Raw genomic sequence first — 22,776 nt, forward strand, 5'->3', positions numbered from 1 at the left:
ATTCTAACCCTGGCCCTAATCCTGACTCTAACCTAAACCTCAACGCAAAATCTAGTTCTAACCCTGGCCCTAATCCTGACTTTAACCTTAACCTAAATCTAATTCTAACCCTGGCCCTAATCCTGACTCTAAACTACACCTCCACTCTAAATCTAATTCTAACCCTGGCCCTAATCCTGACTCTAAACTACACCTCCACCCTAAATCTAATTCTAACCCTGGCCCTAATCCTGACCTTAACCTTAACCCAAATCTAATTCTAATCCTGACTCTATTCCTGACTCCAATCTAAACCTCATCCTAAAATCTAATTCTAACCCTGACCCTAATTCTGACATTAACCTAAACCTCAACCCAAACCTAATTCTAACCCTGGCCCTAATCCTGACCCAAATCTTAACCTCAACCTGTCCCTAATTTAAACTCTAACTCTAAACTCAAGTCAAAACATAAACCTAACCCACCAGATGCCAAACAGTTCTGAGCACTGTGTGTGTGTGTGTGTGTGTGTGTGTGTGTGTTTTCTCTCTTAGTGTGTTTCAGTCAGTCTGCCAGTGTCTTTGTGAATCCTTCAGTGTGTAAATTACGCTGCACTCCAGTATCACACTCGCACACAGAACAGGATGGTTAATCTCACCCATAAAAAGGAGACACTCGTGCACCAGTCAGTTTGTACGCACAGCATGTAACAGTAGATTGACTTTCAATAGGGTTGGATCAACCCATGATGAATTTTCTAAGGACTGTATTCACCATCATGGCGAATGACAGGTGTGGGTACTGTGCTCTGACGCTGTCAAGTGTGTGTGTGTGTTGAGCTGTGGAGAGTGAGTGTGAGAGATGCGAAGGCCCTGCTGGGTGCAGTTCATGCGGCCCATTTCAAACACCACGGCTCACACTCGCGCCTCAGTTTCTCTCTTTGCTCTAATTGAATGTCACTTGCTTTCTGAAATGCTGTAAGTTCTGTAATCAGGTCATTTGCATTGCGCTGAGATCGGCTGACCTTTTGCTTTTGCCAATAATTACAGCAGAGATCATGTCAGAGCGAGTCTGCGGCGGCGCGCGGAGATGCTGCAGGAAAAGGTTAGCGCTGAGCTTATTTCTGGAGCTCATGAAATGATGAAATGTCATTAGAGTTTCCTGAAGAGCGGCTGGACTTAGAGGTGGACAAAGACGGCAGTGGACAATTATTTCAACTGAAAAAGACATGACCTGGGACAGAATTCAATTTTGGACAGCGTGTGTGGGTCTCTGGGTGGGAGGGGCTTGAGTGTGTGTGTGAGCATGAATATAGCCCTGTGTGTGTGTACATTGCCTGGACTGTGAAAGAGGGGGTCATAATAATAATAAAAATATGAAATAATATAAAATTAGGTATCTCCGGGGCGTTTTTACCTTTTGACGTAATTTGAATCTGGCAGTTGTTTTTGATGTTGTGTTAATTTTTTTTATGATAAATGGACCAATAGAAATGCTCCAAAATGACTTGGAATTAATATTACTTTTATTATTTTTGGTATTAAGATTGAAATATTGGTCATTCATTGAAAGTTTTTTTTTTCCTTCTGTAAAGTTATCACTTATGAGATATAGTTATTTTGCAGAATCATGATCATATACTACTATTACTACTATACCTCCTCCTCCTCATAATAATAAATAATAATAATAATAATTATAATTATAATAATTAATTATATATTTATTCTTTGTTTCTTATAATATTAACATAATAAAAACAATAATTTTTACCTAAAAGTATGTTTAAGCATTCCTTTATTCTTTGAAAGTGTCACACTTACAAAGATCATGACACATTTTGTTTTATTATTTTTAATATGTTACATTAAACAAATAAATAAACATGGTCACAAATTATACCATGCATATCATACACTATTTCCTAAATACATGATCATAAAAAGTCATATATACAGTGAGTGTGTTTCCTATAGAGGATTTGCTGACTTATTTTAATTGAGAAAATCAACAAAACATGTCCGTAGAATTGAGCTGCCCGGCCCCACAGTACTTGGTCCCCTGTGTTGCCGTGGTATCAGAGAATACACTGGAATGTGCCCCAGTTGGTATTTACAGCTTTGTAAGCCCTTTAAGTGCAACCTCCATATGTGGGCTTGTAAACTTGCGGGTTTGCAAGTTTGCATGGATCGTCATGAGCTTGTACCAGAGAGAACAAATTAATAAACTAAAACCACTGAACGGAATCTCGCACATACACTGTCTACACACAGCACTAACTCTGTGCTAAATTCATTTCCCAGAGACCCTCAGTCAGACGCTTTTTACCACCTCATCTTTCTCCCTAATCACCACCCTGCCCTGATTTGAAAATGCAGGACTGTGCTGAACGGTTGCCGCTGCAGTACTGTACAGAGTAACAGAGCTGTACTGTTTAACATGCACACTCCCATTGCTCAAGCATTTCTCTCAGTTTACACCTTTGCTGGAAAATAGGCTGTCATTTTACTGTATGCATGTGCACGTGTGTGTGTGTGTGTGTGTGTGTGTGTGTGTGTGTGTGTGTGTGTGTATAGAGTTGCGTTTTCTATCACCAGAATACTGAAACAAGCCTCATCCCAAGCTCATCCACAATATCATAGACTGGTTTTCTTAGTTATTACTGATGAATCCAGTTCAGTTGCTGACTGACAGATGATCACACATGATCCACTCCTTGACCTTGTAACCCTTCGGCTTATATTTCAGGTATCTGAGTAATCTTCAAAGGCTAGCGGATGTGCACTCATATGCAGATAATTATTTATATATATGACTGGAGGTAGTTCTTAATAAGAGAGGTATAGGACTAGACCTTATAGTCATTACACAGCACAGCAATAGAATTCAACCTCAGCATGCAACCATCACCCAGTGAATACAAACACTCACTGTAGCAGAAAGGGTCACGGGAACACACACCCGGAGAAGTGGGCTGCCACCTCAGTGCTCTGGGAGCAATTGGGGACTAAGGTGTGCTCAAGGGCACCTCAGCCATGAATTGTATCAGAAAGACAAGAGAAACTTCAAGGCAGCTTGGGCAGCTTTGCATAGTTCTTGAAAAATTGGAGCATCGGTGGAGCATTGCAATGATTTTGAAGCTGCTGTTTTAAGGTGAAAATGATACGTAACATGTTGCTTTAAGGACAAGAAAAGGGAACATGGACCAACCAGTTATCGTTGGATAACCTTGTTCCTTTTGAACTGACACCAGTATGTTTATAGATACCTCTCTTTTGCTCTTTTTAGTCTCAGCGGCGCGTCACGTTTCACCTGCCGGACGGCTCTCAGGAGAGCTGCAGTGACAGTGGCTTGGGGGAGCATGAGCCGGTGGGCGGCGGCCCTCTACTGACACATCCACTTCCTCTGGTGCAGCCGCAGGACGACTTCTACGAACAGGCCTCTCCGGACAAGAGGACCGAAGCCGACGGCAACTCTGACCCCAACTCCGGTGAGTCAGCTCCAGCTGCCTCTTATTTCCATTCGGAAGGGGGTGCAGTCTAATGAAGGCGGGGGTGTTTGTTTATTTTTGCTCGAGCTGTTGGATATTCTCCTCTACATTTACAGTTGAATGTAACATTACTGAGAAGCCATCAGACTTACAGAAACACAGTTCAAGCGAATTGGTTACTCTTATGTGTGAGGATTAAGATGCCAAGCACTAGTACATCACCACTACACTCTTCAATGGTGCCAAAATGTTTATTTCCACATTGCAGTAGAGGGAAAAAAATGGATGGTTGGTTCTTCAGACAATTTTATTTTTTTTGTAAATGAGAACCTCAACAGCAAGTAGACATTCTAGGACAAGCCTATAAACTGGTACAATATTTTCAAACATGGCTTTTTGGGGATCCAAAAGTAGTACTTCTCCGGTATTGCTTTAATAACCTATTCTGGCACATAGTTTTAAGATGTATGTGAGGCGGAATGTAAACTGGTGAGTTTACTGCTTGTTTTACAGTCCTCACTTCATAAAGAGGTCTCTAAGGTAACATTAGCAAGCTGTGTATCTAATCCGTGTACTTGTAGCATATATGCAATTACCTCAATTACACAAAATCAGCCATAGCAGCATAAAACCATAGACAGGTGAAGTGAAAAGCTTTGATTATCTTCATCTACAGTGGCATCTATCAAGGGGTTGGATTTGCATATTAGGCAGCAAGTCAAGAACAGTCAGTTCTTGAAGTGTTAAAATCAGGAAAATTGGGAAACATAAGAATCTCAGCCACTTGAAAAGGCCCAAACTGTGATGGCTGGAAGACTGGGTCAGAATGTCTCCAATGTATTCCTGGTTAGAACCTACCAAAAGAGGTCCAAGGAAATACGACCTGTAACCACCTCTGGATGGTTTGGAAAAAAAGAGGAGGCTGGGAACGCACGGGTATTCATTGTGGTTAGGATAGGGCATTCAAATAGGCTCATTTTCTAGGATTGTAGCATTGTGTGTGTGTGTGTGAGTAGGGTGGGGGGATATGGTAGGGATTTTAATACCCCTGAAATCATGCAAGTACATAATAAACATTAATAAATAAGCATTTACTCATTCATCAAGAAAAATTAACAATCCCTAATAACCCAAGTGAATAAATCAGCTTCTTCAATTTCATCTTGTTTTACAAGCAAAAAAAATTTTATATGCGATGAGTTTCATTTTTTTTTATTTTAGAAACACCAAAAATATGTTACAAAGTAAATAAAAATACATGAATTAAGTAGCCTCTAAAAACATTGCAAATTCACTAGACTTTATTCAGTCTGGCCCTGCTGATATTGCATAATTGTTGCTCCTGTAATATAAACCATAGTATTTACAGTAACTGCTACATGCTAGCTGTTAGCTAGTTAACTAGTCTGCTTTGTTTCGGTATCTTTACTAACCTTTTTCTCCAGATCTAAGTAAGCATCTGTAGCCTACTGAAGGCCTAACAGCCTAACAGCTGCGTTTAGAAAAATAAGGCGGAATTACAACGTAAAGGGATACATTCCTGCTTATGATAATTCTCATGCACACAAAAGCAGCATCCTTTAACCACCATAACGGGATGGCTGAAAATGGAAGCAAAGTGGGGGGAAACCGGTTCATCATGCTATATATTATTTTTCCTTCTGTGTTGCTGCTTCTGTCTGGAGCATGTGTTCATTGTGTCTCTGTCCATCGAGCCATTCTCAGGAGCCGTGCAAAAAAAAAAGAAGAATAAAAAAAGTCCTCTGTGATTGGCCCAGACTATCTGAATGTGTGCCAGATGATGTGGTAGTGACTGATTCAGAGACACGGTCTAAATCCTCCAATCTTTAGCAGCGCCCGCACACCTGCTTTGTCTCAGCCCGATGAATAAATGAAATCCAATAAGGCAGGAGAGAAAGAGAAAGGAATGAGCTGGAGAGAGAAGGAGGGAATTACGGAGGGAGGGAGCTCGAAGTGCGAGGCATGAAAATTGTACTTTGTGATATGTGCAATGTTCACACAATGTGCAGCAATTGTTTGTTTGCTGCCTGTTGCAGTGTGGCAAAGGAGCAACTGCATCTTGTCCCTTTTACTTAGTTGCACACGGAGTTGCCAGTTTATTAGAAACGACTCTTTCAGGCAGTTTATTAGAAACACCTACCATATAGATGCCCTTTGTAGGATCACAGAAACTGACTGTTGCCCTGCATCTGCAGCTGCATTCATCACCACCACGCCCTCTCTATCTGCCCTGGTAGGCCATACTCTGCAAAGCCATTCCACAGCTTAATATGGTGGTGGATGTGGAAGCCTACAACTCACTTTATTCACTAATTTTACCCAGTGTTTACCTACTAATGCTTTTTTGGGGGGATTTGTTACGTTTATGAGGTCATTGGGGTCTCTGTGAACTGTCCTGTCATTTTTAGCACTTTGTGAATCTGTCAACTTTTTTTGTAGGATTTTCCCCAGTTTAAGACAATTCTTCGCTTTAAACTGGTTGAGATCCAAGTTCTTTACACCTGAAGGGGTGTAGTTCTCACTCATTTATTTGAACTTTATGGAACCTTTATGGAAAACCTTTTGTAGCACTGCATTGTTATTGGGGGTTTGCACCCATTATTGCCCCTTCTAGGTAGTGATACCCTAGATGTTTCCAATGAAATAATCAATAAGTATTGGTAGATCAAATAAATCGAGAAAGCCCCAACAAGGTTGCCATATCCAGGAACAATCTTCAGTTTGTGTAAAAACTAGCCCAATCTTTCTGTCCAAAAATTGTCCAGTCTCAATTTTGACTTCAATCGAGTCACTCTTTCAACAGCTGATGTTACATGTAAATTATTCTCAATTTAAAATATCTGTTCTGATTAATATTTCGCTCACGCTCTTTCTCAACTGTGGCCTACCATACGTACCATATACCATATATATATATAAAAAGATAATTTCATTTTAAATCAAATGTTATGATCTTATGGTTGATCAGTAGGTTTCCCATGTTGTATTACAAATATTGCATAATTGTTGATCTTGTACTATATATATATATATATATATATATATATATATATATATATATTTTTTTTTTTTTTTATATATATATAATATATATATTTTTTTTTTGTTTGTTTTGTTTTTTTTGTTGTTGTTTTTTTTTTTTTTTTTGTAGTTGTGGTAAATTTTACACATTAGAAAATAACAGAAGTGCCACCCACACACTTTCAAACAAGTCCAGTTTAGCTGGAAAAGTGCCAAGAATGTGTTTCTTCATCCTTGAACAAACCCAGTCAAATATAAGTGCTAGGTTGATCCAGCTCCGGTGCTGATAACCCAGAGCGCCGTCTGAGGTGGTGTTCTTCATGAAGTGTTCTGTGCGTACGGAGAGGTGTGTGTATTTATGCGCCAATTACGTCTCTCTCCTGCCACTCTGCCTCTTGAGCAGTTTTGGTCTCAACACCTATTTGATTTATTTGGAGATGATTTCCCTGTTGGGGTCTAGCGCGCCAGAGATGTGTTTTTCTTATATATATATATATATATATATATATATATGTGACCTACTTTACCCCTTGCTATCACACACATTTTAGACCTGAACGAGCAACTGCTATGCCCAAGGTCACAGCTCGCTGTGTGTATGTGAGATTAAGACAGATTCCATTTGTAAGGCAGAGTATTTGTTAAAATATTCCAATATCAATACCAATAGCAGCACCATGATTTGGCATTGCCGCTTTTTTCCAGTACTTTTTTATATAGTCCACTTAGTTTAGGCATTGAATATTAAGGGGTGAGGTAGACATTCCAAAGTGCAAGGCGGTGTCATTCTAACACATCCCTTTTACAAACGTGGTTCTTTATGGAACCAAAAGTGGCTCTTTCATGGCATTGCTCAGAGAACCTTTTGTAACACTGCAATATTGCCACTTCTAGGTAGTGATATTGTAGATCTTTCCAGTGACATTCATTGGTACAGAGTTTGTAATATACTGGTGACATATAGAGAAAGCTCCAACAGGGTTGCCATATGCAGGACAAATCTACGTTAATTATTCTCAATTTAGAATATGAATATTTGCCATTATATGTGTTTATGAAAACCAGTTTTGTCCCCAATACTTTCTTACATAGTCCATTTAGTTTATGTATTAACTGGAAAGGTGTGAGGTACAAATTATTTTGGTTTAGTTTTAGGAACTAAAATCTATTAAGCAGGACCCATAAAGAATCTCATAATTGGACAATTGTCCTATATGTTGTCCAAGCAGACCACAACCCAGACACTTCAACAAAACTTCAAAACACAGGAATGAACACTGGGACACTCTGACCAGAAATATCACCATTCCTTAGTCTCAGTTCTCTGTCAGCTTTTTCTTGTGGTTCTTCCAAGAAGATTTGCAGGCAATGCTGCACAGTAGAACAGTGCAAGAGTCTTTTGACTCTTAAATATTTATGCAGGTTCTTGGCAGTCATATTGGGGTTTTGATCTGCCTGTGAGCAGGCCTCTCCAATAGTTTACTTGCTGTTCCCGATCTGCACAAGTGTCTCACAAATACACCCCACACTCTTCTTCAAGCACCTTCCTCTTATTGCACTGATGAATTGTTTCAGATTTGAAAGAAAAAAAAGAACAGAGACAGTAACATATTTATAATTAATGCTCATATTTTTGTGCAAATAAAAAAAATATATACTTTCCTAAAATCACATACATAAAGTTAAAAGGGAGTGTATCTCCCTTGCTGCAGTGACAGATTTTACACTAGATATTGGAACATTGCTGTGAGGACTTGTCTTCAGTCACAAGAGCATTAGTGAGGTCAGTTAATTATGTTGGAGGAGGATTAGTTGCTCCACAGCCATGTGGCCATGTGTTTTAGACCCTGAAAACTACTTAGGACATACAGCGTGAATAAGGTCTTGTCATGTGGGCTGTTGAGATGTTCTGGCTTGTAGAAGGTTCGGTTTTATAGGAGGAGAAGCTACTTTTCAGGCTTTCACTGTATTTATGTCATGTATTTAGCCAGTGTAGTGTATATAATTGAAATGCTATGGGGTTGTTTTCAGGGGTTGGCCTATAGGTCTCCTAGTTCCATTTGAGGGACATCGTAATGCTTGTGCATACCAAGACGTTTTGGACGACTGCATACTTCCAACTTTGTGGAAACAGCTTACGGAAGGCCCTTTTCTCCACACATGAAATGCAGAAAGTCCCTGGCCTTTGAATTGAAAGGTACATCAAACCTGTAAATGTGTATCGATACACTTCCACGCATCATTAAAGTTCATGCATTGGCTTATTTGATCTATAAAGCCAAGAGTAGATATCATTCTTGCTCAGTTGCTTGAAAACTTCAGCAGTGTGAATATTTATGAATAGAAATGCACACAGCTTCATACATTACAAGTCGTATAATTACTGGTGCATACTCTCGTATGTCGGCGAGACTCCATAGTGTTTCTTAGTTCCGTGTTAAAAGTGGAATATGGAACAGCAGGGCACGGCTCAAGTGTCTCCTTTTAATTTGATGAGAGACGGTGGGAGAGTCATTTGCATAAGGTTGGTGATAATTGCTCTTTTTAATGGAATTGATGGTGGTGTACACACCAATTATGTACAAGCTCTTAAGCCTGGTAATTAATTAGCACACAAACCCAGCGGTGCCATGGAGACCAGCGCTTAATCAAATATTGTACACACTCTGAGGGGCCGTAGTGGACCCACATGGCAGCTTCGATTAGAGGTCACTGTCAGACAGGATGACCGAATCAGATTTAGTTTCTTTCCCATTAGAGCGCTTTTAGAGCTGCTAACAGGGGTAGCCGAGCATACAGCACATGTCAATTTAGAATTATTAAATCGATAGTTGAGCTAAAAAATCTAATTTATGGAATTTCGCTAAATGCCGGCTATTAGCCAAGACCAGTGGGGTACCACTCAAGACACTGAAATGGTGCTCTCGAGGGTACATGTGCAGTACTTTTAGTTAACCCCTTAAAATCTCATCCTTGTTGCATACTGGGATGTTTAAGTCCAATTTGAGGGATAGTTGTTACATATATTGCGTTGCTTATTTTATTTAATATTTTAAAATTGGGTCATAAAAGGTACTATACCATGGTAGAGTAAAAATAGTGTGCCTTTAAAACCTACGGAAAGAATGTATAGGTTCGCAGTCTGACTTAAAAAAAGAGAATGAAATCGTTGGGCAAACCGTTTTAGATTGCGTCAGAATTCCTATTCTATTTCTGCATAACTTATTTAGAGCGATTTTAAAGTGAAATGATACTAAGAATTGTTCACGTTGGTTGTGACGAGTGTGACTGAGACCTTGTTTACACCTGGTCACTTCATGTGACCAGTATCTGGATTGGATGGATCCTGATAAGATTTTATCCTCATGCTTTTACACTGGGTAGTCAAATACGCAGGGACAGCCCAAACCTTTATGAGGCCCTAAGCAGATTTTAATTTGGGGCCATCCCAATACCACCACCTCAGCACCAGATGCTTCATCAATCCACAGGCTACACTGTGTGTATAACGTATTATTAGCATTATTTGTAAGTAGCTTACATCAGAACACTGCCATTCTGGCTATTGTTTATATCCTTACAGGGGGAGCACACTCACAAAAATGTTCTAATGAATCTTCACTCTTAAATACGTATGAGTGGTGTAAGTGTGGCATATTAATTTAACTCTTTAAAAGTACCATCAGCAGACAAGTCACTGCATTTACAGTAAACCAGTTTAACCAGCATAAACAAGTTAACCAGTTTAATTTCTTTCGTTTTTTGAACAGATGTGCAAAAAGGAAAAGGAGCTGATGTTTGTTTTTTTATTTTTTATTTTTATTTGTTTTATTTTATTAGAACGCTTTTCAGAAAGAGAGATATCACGCAATATGCTAAAGCACCCGGGCCTTTATAGACCACCCAAGCAGCGCATATCTGCATTTGCCCAGCGGGGGCAGCAGCCAACAGCACACATTAAGAAATTAACCTTGTGTTGGTGTGCCAACTATGAAAATAAATTCATATAAAAATTGTCTTTACCTGTGCAATAACAATTTGTTTCATTATTCAATGTTATTTAAAATGTTATTAATTTGCTCTGCAAATACGTCCTTGGTTAATAAGACTGAAATCCAATTGCTGTGTGGAATGGAACCTGCAATTTCACTCATTGCACCACAGTTATTACTGGTGTATTACTGGTGATTGTCTGGCTGTGAAATGTGTCTTGGAGAGACACATGTGTTCACACTGTCTTAGACCACCTCCTGAAATGGTTTGAGTGATCGGATTTGTATCTGGTTTAAATACCTTAATCTGTGTTAAATACCTTAGCTGGATAATCCTGATACTCAAGATGCATGAAGTGACTTTATTGACTAAATTGTTTTATTTATATATACATTAACCATCATTAAAAGAATATTTATTATGTTATATAAAGATCTATTTTAGCTTTGTCATTGCTAGCACTGAATTGTGAAAAAAGAAAAAAGTAAAGAAAGACAAGAGTCACCCAGTTATTCCCAAAGAAAGCTGGGTGTAGTCTGAGAGCAGTGGAACTGTTAACCTGTTAGCTTAGTCCATAGTGAAACATGTTGAGGCTATGTTTGCTCTTCTGACATCAGTTACTGAATATGGGGTTCGATTCGCGGTCTGGGTGACTGTGCTGCGCTACACCAGTAAGAGTCCTTGGGCAAGACTCCTAACACTGCATTGGCCCTCCTCTGTAATACAAGTAACCTTGTAAGTCGCTCTGGATAAGAGCGTCAGCTAAATGCCATGAATGTAAATGTAATGTAATGAATATCTTCACAAAAAAATCTGATTGTTTATATTTTGCTCTAACATTTATGCCAAAACGTAATCAGTACATTTAACCAACTGTTCCTATAAGATCCATATTTGCCATTAAAATGATAAAATGTTATATTTATATCTATTTATATATTTTTTTTTGTGCAGCAGGGTCTGTAGTGGTAGGATGATGGGATCCAGTGTACGGTAAGCACCTTGTGATCAATGGTTCCCATCACCGAAGAAACCAGTGTCAACAAGTTTCCCTGCATTTAACCAATCATTTGACACCAAACCACTTTAAATGACTCAGCCAGGCAATTTACTGTCTCTCCGCTTTTTCTTACAGCTACAATACTGTCCAAGACGTGTTTGGTGTTGGAGGTTACTTCTTAATTGTTTTGCAGTACGAGGCTAATGTAGCTAACAAGTCATAGAGGTTTATTAGCAAAACAGATTAGCATTGTTTAAACATCATACTGAAATGATCACACTTACCTCACAGCATGTCCGATTGTAACGTAATCTGCAGTTGACTTGCTTGTGTGGTTTCTGACACTGTACAACATACATTGTCTATGTCAGGTAGCAAAGATGTGCTGACTGATTGTCTACATTTGGAGTCAGAAGCGAAACTAGGCTAATTAATCATTTGGTTAAACTGTCACATTAAGAGATGAGATTCCAACGGAACATAAAAAAAGAAGACCTGTCAATCAAATTCAGATTTCTTCGTTTGTTTTTAAAGTGCAGGGTAAGGTTTGGCAGAAAACGAAACCCGGTTGAAGTCTGGTTCAGCAGCATCACGTCCATCAGGTCGGACCAAGGTGAGAGAGAAGGAAAGTTAATATATAATCCACTTTCATGTCAGAAAATAATTAAGCATATAAAAAGGTCCATCTCTGCCCAGATAGGCAGTCAAAGTGCTGCTGCAAAGTTTATTTCTCTGAAGTTAAATACTGAAGGAGCCTTTGAAGTCTGACTCTGGAGTTGGAGTAGCTTTCAGTTATTAGCTGAAGCTGGTTTAATTATTTAATCAGCCCGTATACAGCAGCCACATTGGCTAGGCTTAAAAGAGACACATTGAGTGTCCTCACTTTGATTAGTAGTAATTAACAGTAAGGTGGCGAGGCTGAAATATCATGAGGGTCAAATTAAAGTAAATGCTAGTGTGGGGCCGGGCCTACATTAACAGCTCCACTCGCATTTATTTATTTATCAAGGAACTATAATACAACAAGACGTACAGTATATGTCTTTGATAAAGTAATGAGCATGATCATAGATACACACCTACAAAATCTATTAAAACGCACACACAGAGCTAAAGCAGGGCCGAACAGATCTGAGCACCAAGGGCTTGATTAGCTAACTGTCATTTCGGCCATAGAACTGTTTAGCGGGAGGGCTTGGCGTAGGGATCTACTGGTTGGCTCCATATATGTATCACCTTTGTTTTACAAGTAACTGAGTCTTTATATTTTCAGCATCGAATATGGCTGTAGCATAAATATTAGGAGATGCCGTGCACTTCCTGGTTCTGATTAAGCAACATAGCAAATGGAAAAGGAAATGCTAACTGGACAGTGAGGCAGTGGTCTAGCACCAGGCTATATATGACAGGATTGTGGGTTGGATAACTGAGCTCGGAAAGCTGCCACTGGTCCCTTGTGCAAGGCCCTTCACCCCCCTGCAGGCCAGGTCCACAGTGATGGCTGCCCACTGCTCCAGGCATGCATGCTCACTGGTGTGTGTGTGTGTGTCTTGGTTCCATCCAGGCGTCAGTCAACCTTATTTATATGTGTCAGACTCATTGACTACCTTACATATAGTGTTTTCATACTGTCCAGATGTTCCTCACTACTGTCCACAGTATATAAGGGTTATTCTTCTCCACACTCCATTTCCCATCACTTCCCAACAAATGCTGTATAGCGCTTAATGTATAGTGGTTGCGTTGCTAAGACATCACCTGAACTTTACCTCACTCTTCAACCCACTACTAATATTGTTCAAAATAATTAAATCAAATTAATTGAGCGGTTAATTAGTGGTTTTCCTTATTGTGATAAAAAAAAAAATCAGATGACATCTTCTGTAAACATTTACGGTTAAAATCCATATGCTAGCTATCACAACATGTATTTCATCATTTTGCTGTAAAAATAGGTTCAGAAGTGGTTATATGTAACTAGTTTTAAGTACTAGAATGGTTAGATGAGCTGGAACAGACCCTACCCAAACAGCACTACCCAAAGACACTAACATTAAGTACACAAGGCCACGTGCACATACACTCTCAGACTGTCCTGTGAAACGTCCAGGATGCTCATTATGTATATGTCACTAAGCGGCTCCATGAGTTAAAGTGAAGGATAAAGTATCTTTTAAAGGGTCTGTGACCCATATGTCACCATGGGCTCCTTCTGAAGGCATCTTGATGTTGGAACGAGCTTCCCCTGGGTGTCTGAATAGCAGAGTCGCTCGCTGTCTTCAAACGCAGACTGAAGACCCACCTCTTCAGAGAGTACTTGGGTGAATAGTAGAGTGGTCACCTTACTGACTTGTGTTTAGTAGTGGCTAAAACTTAGAGGTATCTTTGAATTTTAGCCTATTCAAACTAGCTGAGGTTTTTCTTAAGTAAATAGCAAAGCCCTTTTGTAAGTCGCTCTGGATAAGAGTGTCTGCTAAATGCCGTAAATGTAAATCTTGACAGTAGCAGCGGATCCTTTCAGTCCTGTACATTGTAAGATGGAGCCTTCATGGAGGGCTTCAAGCATTAGCTGCATTTGCCCATGACCCTGTTAACAGTTCACCAGTTGACCTTAATAGGCCACTGTATACAAGGACAACCCCCACAAGACTCACTTTGACCCACAGTCATCACAACCATCACGGTTTAGCTCTGGTTAAAAGTTGCTGAGATCTTAATGCTTGCCCATTTTCCCAGTTTTCCTACTTTGAAGAACTGACTGTTTACTTGCTGCCCCTGTACAGATGCCACTGTAGTGAAGTCAGAGTTTTTAAAATTGTGCTTAACTGATGTATGTATGCACATCTGCTGTCTTTTTTCTTTTGACCCTGAGTACCAGTTTAAAGTTCTCTCCTTCATGATGCCTTTAAATTGTGAAATCTTTTTTTTTTTGTTTTGTTTTTTTTTTTTATTCCCCACCTCCTCTTTGTGGTTTGGCACACGCTCCACGTCTGTGTTCTGTTCCTCCAAGGTCAGTGAATAAGTTGGGTGAACATAACAGCCTGAATGTGAGGAATAGTATGGCACACACTCTCTTTTGACTGTGGCCCACAATAGCGGCGAGCGTGGATTGGGTTTTCATTTTCGCTTTAAGACATTTCTCCGCATTCTCTCGCAGAGGCATTGTGCTCGGCACACAAATCGTTCAATGCCCGTGTGCCTAGCTGATTCAGGAGGCACTCTTTTGTAAAAAAAAAAAAAAAAAAAAGGGCCGGTGGATTAATTTGTCAACTCCATATGATCTGTTCCAACCGCAAAGCAACCGAGGAGCCGCAGTTGTTGTTTTGTTTTTTTCTAACGATTGAATTAACCTTTTGATGTCGGAAGCATTTGTCGCGTTTCCTTTGATTTCTTTCTCTTTTTTTAAAAATTGTATTTTATTTTTGCATTTGGTATTTACAGCTGGTCTGGAATTGCAGACGTTTGTTACCTCTCGCAATCGTCACACGAGGACAATAGCAGAGGAGAAAGGAGGAAAGGCTTAAGTTTGTGTTTGAACGCCGCTGACAGGGCTGTCGTTGTCAGTTTTCTGGAAGAGCTTAAAGAACACAAGAGAAGCAGGGAATGTGAAGAGGCTCCATTTGGGCTCCGCAGGAGATCCGGTGTGCTAAACGCTTCTATCTGCGCTAGCATGAGAGGTGTAAGCTTCAAACGAAACTTCTCTCAAACAAAACATTCCTCAGAGACGACGCGAGACTGCTACCCTTCGGGTCGCGAGTTTTGAAAAACGTTATTTTTGGGGCCTGCGCTTGAAAGCGGGTGCGTCGATTTTCGCTCGCCACATGTCAGCATTGTTGTTTTGCTTTTTGCCTGTAATCGTCCGCGGTGATGAAAACCAACCCCGTGCCGTTTCTTTCCCTGATGCAGCTTTTAGTATTAGCCGCCACCGCCGAGTTGGAGTTTGCATTTAATTAAAAAGCATGCATATCAGCTAATTAAAACGCCTTTCATCACAAGGCATTAAGCAAGCAGGGTCTGCATGCACTGTGCACGGGTCAGTGCTTCATGTTCTTCCTCCGTGTTTGACATATTATTATCATTATTATTGTCAGGAAATAAAGAGGAAGCTAGATGTGAGCTCGTTTTTTTTTTTCTGATTCATCCTGAACGCCCGTTTTCAAACACGCCATTAATACGTTTATTGTCTGCGTAACACATGTAGGCTACATGCAGGAGTCTTCTGTTTCCCGACTGTACACAAAACCTTTGCAGTGAATTGTTATCCCGTTTCAACAAGCCCTGAAATAATTAGCCACATTAATCCACCAGTTGCTATGCAGCAAATACACACTTCGCAACGATTTAATTTATAATCTAATAACTTTGGGGTATAATTAGTGGGTATTCATTATTTAAATACTTCCCAATGAAGGCACATAGACTCTACAGCTTCACTGTTAATTTGGTACGAGCCCGCAGCTATTTATTTATTGATACACATTTTAATACCTCAGGTTTGTGGTCTAGCTGGGGTCATTAATGATTAAGAAGCCAGAAGCTTGTGAAGTCCTTTTAGGGGTTTCTGGGTAACAGGCAGCGTCTGCAAACCACCCCGAGCCCACACATACTCTGAAAGGCACAGGAACGTGGAATGAAAGTGGCGGTTGGTGATGCAGGAGTTTAATTGGTTTGATGGGGCTTAGAGATTATCCACACACTATTCCTAAACCATTCCAACACTGTTCCAATAAAATTACTATACTACTTCCACACTATTCCAACACTGTACACACCATTCTAGGACAAATCCTACATCATTGCCATACTGTCCACACACCATTCTAGGACAAATCCTACATCAGTGCCAAACTGTCCACACACCATTCTAGGACAAATCCTACATGGTTGCCACACTGTCCACACACCATTCTAGGACAAATCCTACATCATTGCCACATTGTCCACAAACTATTCTAGGACAAATCCTACATCATTGATACACTGTCCACACACCATGCTAGGACAAATCCTACATCATTGCCATACTGTCCACACACCATTCTAGGACAAATCCTACATGGTTGCCACACTGTCCACACACCATTCTAGGACAAATCCTACATCATTGCCACATTGTCCACAAACTATTCTAGGACAAATCCTACATCATTGATACACTGTCCACACACCATGCTAGGACAAATCCTACATCATTGCCATACTGTCCACACACCATTCTAGCACAAATCCTACATCATTGATACACTGTCCACACACCATTCTAGGACAAATCCTACATCGTTGCCACACTAGTCCAGCACAATTCCCACACCATTCCAAGACTGCTCCCACATAAGCCTTGATTATCTTTCCTTATTTCTGCACTATTCCGAAACCCTTTCCACATTATTCCAACACCTCCGTCACACTCTTCCTTTGTCATTTCCACACTATTCCCTTTCAATTCCTGTACCACTGCAATACCATTCCCACATCATTTCACTACCATACCGTTCCCATACACTGCGATGCCATGGAATTCCCATACCATTCACATGGTGTATAATTTCTGTTTCCGTGCCTTTCCCATTCATTCCTGTCACCATTTATACACCATTCCCACATTATTCCCACAGAATTCCTGCATCAATCTCACAGCATTTCAACTTCATTCTCATGTCAGTGCTACACTATTGATGTACCACTTCCAAGCTGCACCATTCCCTCACTTTTGTAGGTGTCTAATAAACGGTGGCAACAAACTGCATCCACTGGAATGGTAATAACTGAGAAAGGTTCACTATAACTTGATTGTATTACAGCAGTCCAATTAACTTGTTAAATAATAAGCAGTACCTCACAACTTTTTTAATTCTTATTTATATTGTGTACATAGTGTAAATTATTTATCTAAATTTTTGTAACTGAGTGTCCTGCTATCCCTTTCTGCTGTCACACTGTGAATTTCCCCACTGCGGGACTAATAAAGGACTATCTTATCTTATCTTATCTTAGATAGGAGAAAATCCTCATGATTCGACATGATTCAATTATAAGTGTAGTTATGTTCAGACGTACACTGAAGACACCAATGTGAGTAGAGAACCTGTTTATACAGTACTGGAATAAAAACAATGCAGCAGTGCATTCATTTTTTCAGCTTTTTTATGGTTAGGCTGAAATGATATTTTTGGCTGAAGATGAATGCGTATTTTATGTATGAGTTCCAACCTAAAACTCTGAAACCCAAAAATGTCCTCCGTGTAGGGGAGGAAGAGATGCGGATGAGGCAGATGGTTAAGGTGTTTGAAGGACTCAAAGTTGAAACTGATGTTGTAGGAAGGCGGACGTCCAGGGGATGGGTTGGTGACCACTGCTGTACAGCAAGGCATGTTCATTCTCCCCTTCAGTCTTTGAAATACATTGTTTTGAAAATGTTAGGTTGTATGCGTGTGTGTATGAGGGGCGTAGGGCAGAAACAAAACAAACCTGTAACAACCAAAAAAAGTCACAGTGAGTGCAGTGCTGCAGTTTGTAGAGGAGAAAATGGCAGAGCCGGAGACAATGATACGCTCTGTGTGTTTGGTAATTGTGCTTTTGAAGAAAACAGGCTGGAATGGGATTATGGGGTTTAAAAAAAGGGGATGTGGGGGGCTTTAGCCCAAACTCAGCGGACAAACTTACAGATAACAATAGGACACAGCTGAGTGCAGACAAAGAGAAAGTAATGATTGAAATGGAGGAAATGGAGAACAGAGGAAAATAAAGGCTTGTCCGACTTTAGAGGCCATTCAGACGGGATAAGGAGCAGGCTGGAGTTGGAGAGCATGGCATGATGGTTTTTATCTGGGGCACAGAAATGGTTTAGAAGAAAAAACTCTTATTACTTCTTGCTTTACAGTAAGAATGTGAGCATGATTTTTTATCTGGAATTAATATCATACCAGTCAAACCAAAACCTCAAAAAAACAGTGGGCCACAAACTAACACAGGGTAAAATGCAGCAGATGGTTTATGTAGTAAAACAGTAGTCCAAGTAAATGTCCCTTCCAAAAATGGCTCTGACAAATGGAGTAAAACAGTAAATAACTTTTTACCCTGCTGACAATACAGCGCAAGCTGGCTTCTGATGTTCTAAGCTGGTTAAGGTGGCTGGAAATCTAGTCATCCATGAAAAACATGCGTTATCCTGCTGAGCAAGCTGGTTGAACTGGTTGACAAGCTTAGCTAGATGGGTAAGGTGACTGAAAAGTGGGTTATCCATGGAAAACATGCCCTGACCTGATGAGCAAGCTGGTTAAATTGGATGACAAGCTTAGCTGGATGGTTAAGGTGACTGAAAAGTGGGTTATCCATGAAAAACATGCCTTTTCCTTCAAAGCTGGATGGTTAAGGTGACTCAAAAGTGTCATCCATGGAAAACATGCCATGTCCTGATAAGCAAGCTGGTTAAACTGGTTGAGAAGCTTAGCCTTTGACTGGCATAGTGTATGTTTTTCTTTAAGTTTGACCGACTAGCTGGGTCTATCAGGTTGACCAACTTGGTAAAACTGGTCTTCAAGATGGTAATTATGCTTGACTAGTTTGGTCAAACCAGCCATACTGGTAATCCAGCATGGTCACATGGTTTATGCTTGGTCATGCTAACGACCAACATGGTCATGCCAGCGGCATTGCAACCAGAGTGGTTATGCTGGTCATCCAGCACCAGCATGGTCAGGCTGGTTGACTCCCATGGTCATGCCAGTCATTCTGGTCAGCCAGCTTGTTCATGCCAATCATGGTGGTTAAGCAGCTTGGTTAAACTGATTGACTAGTCTGGTCAGGTTTGTCTGTAGTCATTAGGCCAACTAAGCCATAAAACTCAAACTGGTCAACCAGCTTGAGCTGGCCAAGCTTTTTTTTTTCAGCAGGATTAGCACCAATCATGGATTTTGGGTTTTTGATTAATTATTAATAACTTAAAGCTGATTGTTGCATCACATTTGAAGCTGAACATTCTATGCTGAATATTGGAAAGCAAGAAACTCTAAGACATACCATAGAAATACTGGAATCACAGCCATCTGGATTAGTATTGCAGAAGTTTACATTTGCAGTAAAATGAACAAGATGTTTTTTTATCCTGCAGCTCAAAATATTTCCAATCTAGTTATCTGTATCTGGTGCCAGTGTTTTTGTAAACAATAACCTGCTGATACCTATGATTTTGATATGATTCCAATATAATTCAGACATCATCATGCACCTGCCGTTTTTGTCTGTGTTGTGTGGAACTGGGTGTGTTTACTGGGTTTTCTGGGGTGCATTTCAATGAATGTGTTTTCTGGATGAATGAGGACTCTCAGTAAAACACACTTCCATCACACATTTGCACATTTGCCTTTTGTAGAAATGCTGAAATATGATCCCACGCTGGAGAGACGTTGTGTGCGAGCTGTGACACTGGGCCAGGAACGAGATGAATGAGTGATCAGTGGGTGGAGAGAACTGAGAGAGTGTGACAGATGAATTTTGAGGTGTAAAAATAGTCTGCCAGCATTTTTTATAGTGCTGTGGCCTCCGTGCTATTTTTACAACGGGCACAACCTCATCGTTGCCCTTGTCTTTTTATAATTACAGGGTAAATTCTATACTAAAATAACCTTTATTGTAATAGTTTAAGGTAAAGGCTTTATTCTGATACTTCAGTCTAACATTTGCAATGTTTGTTGTGGTCTCAATTCTCCATGTCTTTTCAGACATAGTGATTAAACATTTTTACGAGTCTATATTGCTGGTAGGAGAATTTAGCATTAGTGCAGTAGTGTTTAATGCTGTTAAAGCGGCTGACATGGCAGCTGTTCTATCTAACACTATTGCTTCAGTCTCAAGACACGAGTCTCGGATGCTCATGGAAGGGGTGTGATTTCTTATCACAGCAAATCCCATCAAGTTTTAGTGTCAATCATTTTAATTAAGCATATAGACAGAAACACACAACATTAATGAATTTTTGTGCGTCAACTTCTGTCCAAATCTTGTCTGACTGATGACTCTGTCACTATAGCACATGTACTTGCAGTCCAGGTCTTAATTGGGTCGAAAAGAAATGAGTATTTTAAGTTGTTCATTAATTTACCACCCTGTTATTTTGCTTTATAGCATCACAACAAGCTCACAGAAGCTGCATGTTGTAGCTTCTTTTTACTAGTGTCCTCTCAGTGAGATGTGTGGTTAGTAAGCTGAAGAGATTGTGGGCAGTTAGCTTTTAGCCTTGTCCCACCACTTGCTCCCCTTGGGTTTGGCTTCTCAAGTCTTACCAGTAAAAACAAACAAACAAACAAACAAACAAACAAAAAAGCCTAACACTGGTAATGGTGCAAGGTACTTTCCCCTCTGATGTGTGTTTAGCTCCAGTTTGGATATCCACTGAAGAAGTTCAGTTTGTTTTTGAGGGAGTGGACGATAATGAGAAGAGATATTGGCTGTTAGCGTACGAGTTTGAGCTCCCACTTTCCATAAGTAACAGAGGCAGAAAGTGATGTGCTGCTCTCTAGTAACAACGACACCATATTCATACACAGTTTTGGAGTTTTAGAACTGGCCTGTTTTTCAGCTCTGTTTAAATTCTGGCAGATTTTCTTTTAAATGAGGAGACAACACTGTTGGAGGTTCATGGTATGTCCCTTCCATGTACCGAACTCTTATTATTTAAGTATATCAATAAACATGAAGGTATTATTTTTGTCTCAAATCTGAGCCAGGCTATGTTTTAATAACTTGCCATAATAAAGTCAATATTTTGGTGTTTTTAAGTGTATGCATTCCCCTATCTTTCTCTGTAAAGTCTACAACAGTGTGAGAGTCCTAAACGTTGATGAGATGTGTTACCACAGCAACGAGCGCAGCCTATTATACAATTAACTAATTAATCTAATTACCAAGTTTATAATTAATCCTCTAATTAACCAGTTCCACCTCCAGCTGCAGCTGAAACCATCACCCGCAGCAGCTGTAGTGTTTTACTCACCTTAGGAGCCAGAGCCAATCTGAAAGAGGCAAATCTGATCCAATCAAATGGTTAAGCGCTCATGAGCCTGTGTTTAATATGGGATTTAAAATCACAGGCAAAGAAAAGAACAGTCCTGGAGGAGAGGAAGTCACACATTTATGTTAAGAGCTGTGTGATTACTGTATTTCTGCATGCATACTACTTCTACTTCTTCTCCTGCTACTACTACTTTACTGCTACTACTTCAGAATTCAGAATTCAGAATCTCTTTATTTCACCAAGTATGTTGCACATACAAGGAATTTGTCTTGGTGAGAGCAACACGTATGACAAGTAACAAAAAACACAGAACACAGTCTTAAACTAAAGGAAAAATGACACTAAACAATAAATAGGGTAGGGGATAAATTAAAGTAATTTAAGTACTAAAGGTAATAAAGAGCTTCTTCTGCTATTACTACTACTTCAACTAATAATAATAATAACAATAATAATAATACTATTACTACTACTGTGTGTGGCAAGCCCCTGGGAAAGGGGTGTGGGCACTGTGACCTGGTAGGCAGCGAGGCTTAGAGACAATACAAACACAGGACTCAAATGGCACAAATACCTTTAATTTAGACACCCTCCACCACACCCAAATGAAAACTCAAAAGAACACAGTGGCCCTAGTGGGGCTCTGAAAGGTCCCTACACACGTGGACCATCTAGCAAGACTCTGGTGGCTCAGTCTGTGAGTTCTCTCCAGTCTGTGTGTGACTAAGCTGGCCCTTGTAAGCCGTTCACCTGGGCTTGTTAGACTGAAGGCCACAGGTGAACGGCATCAGGACGGTGTAGGGTGGTGCCGTCTTTTCACTCCCGCCTCCTCACCACCATGTACTACTACTATTACTACCACCACTTATACTATTATGTCTACTACTACTGCTACTACTACTTTGTCTTTCACTATTGCTATTACTTCTACTATTTTTTCTGATGCTACTACTACTTTACTGCTACTACTTTATCTTCTACCACTATTACTACCACCACCACCACTACTACTACTACTACTGCTGCTGCTACTGCTGCTACTACTACTACTTCTTCTGCTTCTACCACTATTACTACCACCACTTCTAATATTATGTCTACTACTACTACTGCTACTGCTACTTCTACTGCTACTATTACTACTACTACTTCTTCTACTGCTACTACTACTACTGCTACTGCTACTTCTACTGCTACTACTGCTACTACTACTATTACTTCTTCTACTGCTACTGCTACTACTGCTACTGCTACTTCTAC

At 40.0% G+C, this 22,776-nt stretch overlaps 1 protein-coding gene across 3 annotated transcripts in view; it reads left to right on the top strand.

The window, feature by feature from the left end:
- The window catches only part of LOC140560030 (protocadherin-9), a 413,070-nt gene that overhangs the window by 259,419 nt on the left and 130,875 nt on the right, over positions 1-22,776 (top strand). For all 3 annotated transcript variants that reach the window (XM_072684022.1, XM_072684021.1, XM_072684023.1), the window contains one exon: positions 3,268-3,469. In XM_072684022.1, the coding sequence (XP_072540123.1) occupies positions 3,268-3,469 (202 nt within the window). The remainder of the gene's footprint in view (positions 1-3,267; positions 3,470-22,776) is intronic.

This window comes from Salminus brasiliensis, chromosome 7, assembly GCF_030463535.1.
Source record: "Salminus brasiliensis chromosome 7, fSalBra1.hap2, whole genome shotgun sequence".
Taxonomy (NCBI): domain Eukaryota; kingdom Metazoa; phylum Chordata; class Actinopteri; order Characiformes; family Bryconidae; genus Salminus; species Salminus brasiliensis.